Raw genomic sequence first — 9,268 nt, forward strand, 5'->3', positions numbered from 1 at the left:
TTTGTCAAGTTTTATATTTGTTTATGATGATATAACTTTGTGGATGACTCAAAGAAAAGGGGGTTCGGAAAACAGCAGTAATAGAAATGACGATACAAGCAAGGTAGTATGATACACTGGGAACTCTGTACTTTTATATATACACGCGCGTTCCAACTTGTAACTGAAACTTACATCACACAAGAAATTTTGATTTTATCGTCTGTCTTATCGTCGGCCTGCGTGCTGATTGGTTGATTATGTATGACGTATGACTATATAATGAGTTCATCAGAAACGGCAAACAATATTAACAATAACAACGTATAACATAAAATATGAATCAATAAATGTAATTCACGACAAACTTCATAGTTTTGTAACGGGGAGAGTCAGTCGTTATTTTAGTGACTGGATTTAATGTCCCTAACCTCTTGAACGACAGGAAATTTTGAGGTTACTAGATACTTTCTTTTGGGCTTTACCTTTCTTTTTATCTCGCTTTCTTTCTTCTATCTTGACGTCCATATGTAGCATAAAGTATTAGAGCGTAGTGAGCCTGCTGGATTACCCTTGAACTTTACACTAATACCACAGAGATTACGTGAACAGGGCTATTCTACATACATGGTTGGCAAGTAAGTTTATCTTTTTATAGTTATCTTTCACAATGCAGTTTCTCCGCGTTTCAGCGCCTCGTGAAGTTACGACGGCAACTTGAACTGGGAGAACATCGCAAGCACTTGTGTAAATACTACATTTAATTACATGCTGGCACTCATACATTACCAGCTTATATTTGCGGAAAATACTAATTAAAAACACTACTTGAATTTTATATTTGTGGAGGCTATTTGTTGCTGCATCATAAATGCACCTGCGGCATAAAGTTTAAACAATTCCATGACATATAATTTTGAGCGCGTGTGCTAAAATATTTAGGAAGCGTGTGTTATACCCGCCAATATTCTAGCAAAGCCGAGAAACGAATTCAAAGCCATAGAAGTTATATTCATCGATATTAACATCATACCAGCATTATGGAAGATAGCATAACGAGACTTTATATGTATATCTTAAAATATTTTACTTTGTACAATGAGTACAAGAATTTTAACCAATACACACAACGTACTTTTGATAAACTGAGAGCTTTTTCAACTGTAAACAGTCAGTCTTGTTCACTCATGATAGATGGCGCTGTTTTGTGATCACGGAGAATGCTCCCGTAGATCTTTCTCCCCAGCTCCCTTATCTCTGGTTGTTAGGGCAGCTCTTGATGTAAATTGCCTCCTTGGATACCGCGTAGCTGCCAGTTGGATCTCATGTCCTTTAATTTTGTAACCTTGTACACTACATTAACTGTGAAAATGCCAATTTATTTTGATGACTTATCTAACGAGTCTTCACTTGTGTATACCTAAGCCTGGAGAAATATTACGTTAAAAAATTCCATTTCCGATATATAATTTTCCATTTTCATCTTTCTCAAGATGGCATTTAGGATTCTGTAAGTGGGAATACACACCAAGTGAACGTGGATTTGATCGTTTCTATGGTTACTACAATGCCTTAGAAGGATATTATAACCATTCAAATGGTAAGTTTCACTTTCTTTTTCCCGCGTAAAGTATTTTGTCTGTATCATTTTCTATTGTACTGTTGTATCTCATTATAATACAATTAGCATATATTAGCATGAATTATGACATTTTCGTCTGCAATATAGAGTTGTCCATATATAAACCCATCCTCCAGAGTTTCTTACGTTTTGGGTTGCCGAAGTGGGTGTATACGTAACTCAGACGGATAACCATGTATACTCAGTTTACTGCTTAGTCTAACTCGATGTTTCACAGTCAAAATTGAGAAAATAAATTTGGTCCAAGGATCAAACAGGTCAGCAATTTTAGATCTGTTGGCAAACTACTTAACTTTATGTACGTATGAGATATAAATTGTCAGTCTTGATATTTTTACATCAATTTGACACAATACTTATGTGAAGGTCAGGTGATATGTCATATATAAACACCCGTCCGACGTCTGTCTGTCTGTCTGTCTGTCTGTCTGTCTGTCTGTCTGTCTGTCTGTCTGTCTGTCTGTCTGTCTGTTTGTCTGTCTGTCTGTCTGTCTGTTTGTTTGTTTGTTTGTTTGTTTGATGATGTCCTCAGTTTAATCTACGTTAATTTGGGCCTTGTGCGTGTTTCAGGTGGCTTTCTTGATCTGCGTAACGATAGAAACCCAGATTGGTCAAAAAATGGAACATATTCAACCGTGAGTCACATTACTACACCTTTTTCCAATATTTTGCCGCATGGCAACTTGTGACGATATCAGTGACAAGGTCAATCATCACAGTCGTCAAAAAAAAATAGCACAACCAGGCTCAATAAAAATACAAAGTGGAGCCCATATGGATATTGTCAAAAAAGACATCACTCAAGTACATCATTACCTCTCAGGAAAGGACAAACATAAAACATAAATACAAAACATGAAAACAATGACTTACTATTTTTCTGCACATGCGTACAGCTAACATGATACAAATATGTGATCGTAATCCACCAAATCACATTATCCACAAGTTTGTTAAATAAACTAGGATCACGCCAACTACGACACAGATGCAATGTGTTTAGTTGATACCAAGGTCTTAAAGGAAAAACAACTCTGGGAATCGATGTTTCGGTTCACTAACATAGACCGTGACACAAACTAAAATTATTGTTGCAACATGTTGATTTAAGCTATTAAATAGATGTACAAGGTTTAATTATACTTACAGTATTTGTGATGACTTTCACGATCTTGCAGTATACATTTTCGAGAAATTTCAATGTTAAAATCTTAATCACAGGGTGATTAGAATAAGGGATTTTACAACTCGTTGCAGATATCGCTATATATATATAAAACAACAGTGTTGCTAAGTGTTTGACAATTTCAGTTTGACCACCCTCACCTGGCTGCTAAGAACGAAATGGCTCACACGCGATCTCGTGAGATCTGCCGAGAGACGAAAAACAACAGCGGCGTCCTATCACCACTTGTGTAATCTACCAGATTGAATAATAATAGTCTTAATTTGTGTCTATCTAATAAGCTGAGATCTCGATTGCCAGAGTAGTAGCTCATGCAACAAACGGCTGGTTCCAAGCAGTTCTTTTATTTAAATTTTAGGATCGTTCGCGGACAATTTCTATCAGAGTTCCGATGAATGAAACTGTGGAAATAAAAAGAATGAAAGCAAAATGTAACATGTATTTATATGTCTTTTCTCTCTCTGTCTAGTATTTGTTTGCTGATAAAGCAAATGAATATATCGCCAATCACAACAAAAGCAAACCTCTGTACATGTACTTCTCACTTCAAAGTGTCCATGGACCAATAGAGGTAGGTACACACACTGTAATACATATTATCAGCTTCGTGGAAATAACCATGCATAACAACCATTATACCTTGCACGAGCCATGTTCAACAAAAAATATGGGAAATATGCTCTGGTCCTTCTCCGTCACGATAACGCGTGTCTACGTCATTGGTTTTGCTGTGTTCGAAATAGTCAAAACGCTCATTACTTTCTCCGATTCTTTTATATTACTGCCGATGGTATAACTATATTATTCTCAAATGATATTCTTAATTCAGCTGGAAAATACCCGTGACCTAAGGGTTGTCACCATCGTCTGGTAGCGACTCGTAGTGATACTGGTCCCTTAGATCACTCGTACTTGCCTTAGCAGAGCGAAGAAAAATATTGGGCGATAATATCTAATTTCCTTTAGACCTCGCTGACAGACACCCAAAGTTTCATAGATTTTGGCATAGGTTACACATTGATAAAATATATATATATTTTTAACAAACTCTTCCCGATCGACTTATAAGTGTTTGGTTTGATAAGGCCAACAAAAAATGTTTGGTTCCGGTAACCCGACCCAACCTAGTTTTCCACTGTCATCCACGTGTTGTTAGTGTTTTATGCAATGCTTTCTGCTACGCTCGTGAAAGTACGGGCGCAGAATATATTTGCAAGCACTCGACGTACAAACACCCCGAGTATGCCATACTTGCACTCACGTGTCATGCATGGGGTTCTGCCATAAATTTAAAATCGAACACTTTTTACACTGATGTAATCTTTCTGATTATTTTATCACAGCAGGTTGTTTTCTATTTTTGATGTTAAGGATGATTTTACGAATTTCTTTGAATATTTGCCACTATGCAAACTGTCCCCTTGCACATTTATTTTGCTTTGCACTTAGATCAAGAACTCCTTTCTGTATGTATTGCTTAATAGTTCATTTGCAATCAATCGTGTTTCAGGTTCCACAGAAATATCTTGATATGTATTCATTTATTAAAGACACTAACAGAAGAATTAAATCAGGTAGGACGCGGTCTTGGTTTCAAATCTGACCGACCGACCGACTGACCGACAGACTGACTGACTGACTGACTGACTGACTGTGTGACTGTGTGACTGTCTGTCTGTCTGTCTGTCTGTCTGTCTGACTGACTGACTGACTGACTGACTGACTGACTGACTGACTGACTGACTGACTGACTGACTGACTGACTGACTGACTGACTGACCGACCGACCGACCGACCGACCGACCGACCGACCGACCGACCGACCGTCCGACCGTCCGTCCGTCCGTCTGTCTGTCTGTCTGTATGTCTGTCTGATCTGATTGATCTGTTTGTCCATGTGTGTGCATCTGTCTGTTTGTCTACCCGTCCAATTTGACTGTCCATCCCTTCGTTCAACCGTTCTGTTATTACAACGTTGTAATCCCCATAGTGTTCAAAACGTTTAATTATTCTTGTAGGCATGGTAACAGCGATGGATGATGCGACAAAGAATGTTGTTTCTTCTCTAAAGAAATACGGACTGTGGAACAACACATTATTTATTTTCACCACCGATGTAAGTTTATCGCTAACATCATTTATTTTGATAATTATATTTCAGATATGTATAAAGTAATTCTGACAGTTGTTCGTTTTCTGTTTATCTTTTACTCTACCTACATATTTCTCTATGTCTCTTCCGAAAGTTGACTACTGTATCTGTCTGTTCGCTTGTCCACCCATCCAACCAACCAACCATCCGTTCATTCATTCATTCATTCATTCATTCATTCATTCATTCATTCATTCATTCATTCATTCATTCATTCATTCATTCACTCGTCTGTTAACGTCTGGTACCACCCCACACATAATAATCTGTATGTCTGTCTGTCTGTCTGTCTGTCTGACTCTCTCTCTCTCTCTCTCTCTGTCTCTCTCTCTGTCTCTGTCTCTCTCTGTCTCTGTCTCTGTCTCTCCCTCTCTCTCTCTCTCTCTCTCTCTCTCTCACTCTCTCTCTCTCTCTCTCTCTCTCTCTCTCTCTCTCTCTCTCTCTCTCTCTCTCTCTCTCTCTCTCTCTCTCTCTCTCTCTCTCTCTCTCTATCTCTATCCCAACAGTCCTGTTCGTTATTTTCTCGTTGTAGCAATCCAGACACCCATCCAGTCATAATTGTTTGTTTGTACACGACATACACATGTACCTAGTATCCAGGATTCATGCAGTAGCACTGCACTTCTCATATGCTATTCTTTACTGCTTAGAATGGTGGTCCAGCGACACCGGATGTAGCGGGAAATAATTGGCCTCTCCGTGGATCCAAAACCACACTGTGGGAAGGCGGTACAAGAGGCGTTGCTTTTATTCACAGTAATATGTTAGAGAAATCTGGTTATGTGAATAACGAGTAGGTACTCACACGATATGCTAACCATGTGTATTTATAATTCGAATTCTTTGTCGAATTCAATGAATACTCAATATAAATTATTGCATGCTGATAAACCATGGTAGACACTGGGAGCTGTTATTGAGCTTTGAGTTTGAGAGTTCGAAATAGTGTATATGTGTTGCCTAGTCATGAAAGCAATATCGTCTGTTTCCTTGGGGTAGGGGTGGGGTGGGGTGGGGTGGGGGTGGTGTGGGCCACCCAAACACAGGTTGTTCCCAAAGGGCAGATTGATTTGTCGATATTGATTGATTGATTGATTGATTGATTGATTGATTGGATTAAGCATAGTGTTATCTCAGTTTTAACCTGTACCCTTGAATATGTTTTTTATTTTACAGAATGATACATGCCGTGGATTGGTATCCAACTCTTCTTGAACTTGTTGGTGGAAAGAGAGGTAGGTTTATACGAAAGGAAACGAACAGATTATGAGTGTTTATATGAGTTTTTGATACCCTACCCAAACTGTTGTTCAAATTATGTGATGATAGCGGACACTAGTCATTTATTATTGTCGTGTCTGAGATAAAATGTATGCTGTTTGATTCATCTTCGAAGACAGAATTACAGCGCATTGCAGGTTACTGTTCACTGTTCTATTTCATACATTCACGCAGAAACCAATAAATGAACCATCGTGCTACCATGCAGACATCAAATGCAAATATCAAAACATTGGCACCCGTATGTCTGTGTCTAGTTATAGTATGTATAAGTGGTTTATTTCATTTAGACACAATGTAGCAAGATATTGCGATTTTTCTATCTTAAAGTGTAGCATGTGTAGTTTCTTATTGATTTCTATGTTGTATCACACAGAGCCAGTGAACAGTAACCTACTACAAGGTGCTGTACAACAGCGCTACCAAAAATGGACTTAAGTATTACAATAACAGATACGAATATCTATGTTGATTTTAACACACACAATTCTGATTTCTTGGTCCATAGATCCCGAGATGGACGGGATGAATGTCTGGAATACGCTATCAAGAGGTGCCCCTTCACCCCGGAAGGAGTTCGTTTACAATATTGATGAGGTTGACCCACCAGGTGCAGCCATAAGGTGTGAAAAATGATTTACTCAACAAATAAGTCAAACTAGTATCACCTCCTAAGAATAATCTTATGACCATGTAATGGTGAAATATTCACATTGATTTTAAACAAACTATTTATTCAATTTTGCTGTACTTTTAATAAAGAGTGAAGTACTGTTAAGATACGTTTTCATACCTAAACTCTGATTCAAACATCCAATTCTTTGTATGTGGATTCCCAATCATGGATTGATCCGGGAGATGTACTCTTCCTTTACGTAATTTTAAATGGTAACATTTCCTTACTCCTATTAACATAATTATATATTCATAGAGTTGGAGACTATAAACTCATCATTGGAGCCGCTGGTAATCCGGGTAAGTTTTGAATTTGTTTTAAAACCACCAATACCCACTACTACTACTACTACTACTACTACTACTACTACTACTACTACTACTACTACTACTACTACTACTACTACCACCACCACCACCACCACCACCACCACCACCACCACTACTACCACCACCGCCACCACCACAACAGCAACAACAACAACAACAACAACAACAACAACAACAAAACCATCATCATTACCATCCCCATCACCATCACCATCACTAACCCAAACACTACCAACACAAACAAATGTAAAAACACAATAAACAAGATATCCGTGACGACAACGACACCACCACCATGCATAATAACAATACTCCGTCGGCTGACTATTTTCCATTCCTCAACTAATACAATTGCTAGATAGTCACCTTAGTTCAAACAGTCACAGAATTTACACTATTCATCAGCATACAATAAGTATGACAGTCTCTATCGCTAATATGAATTTCTCAAAATTTGAAGAAAATCTAAAAAATACAAATTGCCAACCTAATTTCCTAAACTGTACTTACTCTTTGTCCATAATAAGACGGGTGGATACCAGCTCCAAAGGAAAACGGTGTTTGGGAAGAAATTGTCCTGATGGAAGAACGCGAAAGTGCCATTGAAAGTGGAAAGGCCCCTTGGAATGGAACATACTTATTCAATATCAAAGGTAATTATCATTTCACACTCTATTCGTGTTACATTCATTAAGATCGTCTTTGTCTTGTCTTCAAAACGTACAAAAATAATTTCTGTAGTCGTGTTATCTCATATGTACCCAACATTTTAGTATCAATAATATCTGTTTTCTGCAAAAACATATTTTGTTATTTTGTTAATTATTTTGTTGTACAGAAGTGGAATAGTTTGTCTGTCTGTCTGTCTGTCTGTCTGTCTGTCTGTCTGTCTGTGTGTGTGTGTGTGTCTGTGTGTGTCTGTGTATGTATATATATGTGTGTGTCTGTGTCTGTCTGCATGTATGTATGTATGTATGTATGTATGTATGTATGTATGTATGTATGTATGTATGTATGTGTGTGTGTGTGTGTGTGTCTGTCTGTCTGTCTGTCTGTCTGTCTGTCTGTCTGTCTGTCTCTCTCTGTGTGTGTGTGTGTATGTATGTATGTATGTATGTGTGTGTGTGTGTGTGTATGTATGTATGTATGTATGTATGTATGTATGTATGTATGCATGTATGTATGTATGTATGTATGTATGTATGTATGTATGTATATGTGTGTATGTATGTATGTATGTATGTATGTATGTATGTATGTATATGTGTGTGTATGTATGTGTGTATGTATGTGTGTTCTCTATGTTATATTTCATTTATGACAATATTTAGGTATGAGTTATACTTCATATAACTGTTTGTCTCCCCTTCACACTTTCTTGAAGATGATCCAACTGAGCACCATAACCTTGCCGACGTTATGCCGGAGAAGGTGCAGATATTGAAATCTAGAATTGAAGAGTTAAAACAGAAACTCGTCCCTGCTATTCGCCCAGCATCACAGGAGGACAAAGCTGATCCACGACGATTTGGTGGCGTTTGGTCGCCCGGATGGTGTTAGACATTTGACCAGACGTAGGGGGAATTGGGGGTTAATAAATTGTGCTTTGAATTAATGCATGCTTCAAAAAGTGTACTAAATGTGTAAGCTATTTCACAAGAATTTAGCTAGATTTAAGACGTATGCAAAATATTAGTTGAAATTTTGTTCACAGGAGACCAACACATATTCTTAACACATAACAGAGGCATACTTATGATACTAGAAACACACACACACACACATACACATACACATACACATACACATACAAACACACATAGTAATGCGCATGCACATAGTTAACAAGCATAATCACATTAAGTTATTAATCTAAGATGAATCATGGGACACGAAGATTGATAAAAAGCCAGTACATTACTAACATATAATTTACAAGCCAACTCAAAGATAGGCAAACTTTTATGGAAATGTTGTCCTACTTCCTACAGTCTTGTATTTACAACATGAGTAACTAGGTAAC

The 9,268-nt window shown here is 37.7% G+C and overlaps 1 protein-coding gene across 1 annotated transcript in view; it reads left to right on the forward strand.

Moving 5' to 3' along the window:
* The window catches only part of LOC144448052 (arylsulfatase B-like), a 12,811-nt gene extending 4,006 nt beyond the window's left edge, over positions 1-8,805 (forward strand). The window contains exons 4-15 of the mRNA XM_078138202.1: positions 514-617; positions 1,473-1,579; positions 2,192-2,256; positions 3,277-3,378; positions 4,318-4,381; positions 4,826-4,923; positions 5,610-5,752; positions 6,136-6,194; positions 6,749-6,863; positions 7,172-7,215; positions 7,773-7,898; positions 8,630-8,805. Coding sequence (XP_077994328.1) covers positions 514-617; positions 1,473-1,579; positions 2,192-2,256; positions 3,277-3,378; positions 4,318-4,381; positions 4,826-4,923; positions 5,610-5,752; positions 6,136-6,194; positions 6,749-6,863; positions 7,172-7,215; positions 7,773-7,898; positions 8,630-8,805 — 1,203 coding nt within the window. The remainder of the gene's footprint in view (positions 1-513; positions 618-1,472; positions 1,580-2,191; positions 2,257-3,276; positions 3,379-4,317; positions 4,382-4,825; positions 4,924-5,609; positions 5,753-6,135; positions 6,195-6,748; positions 6,864-7,171; positions 7,216-7,772; positions 7,899-8,629) is intronic.
* The last annotated feature ends 463 nt before the right edge of the window (positions 8,806-9,268 follow it).

The sequence above is a fragment of the Glandiceps talaboti genome, chromosome 17 (genome assembly GCF_964340395.1).
Source record: "Glandiceps talaboti chromosome 17, keGlaTala1.1, whole genome shotgun sequence".
Lineage (NCBI taxonomy): Eukaryota > Metazoa > Hemichordata > Enteropneusta > Spengelidae > Glandiceps > Glandiceps talaboti.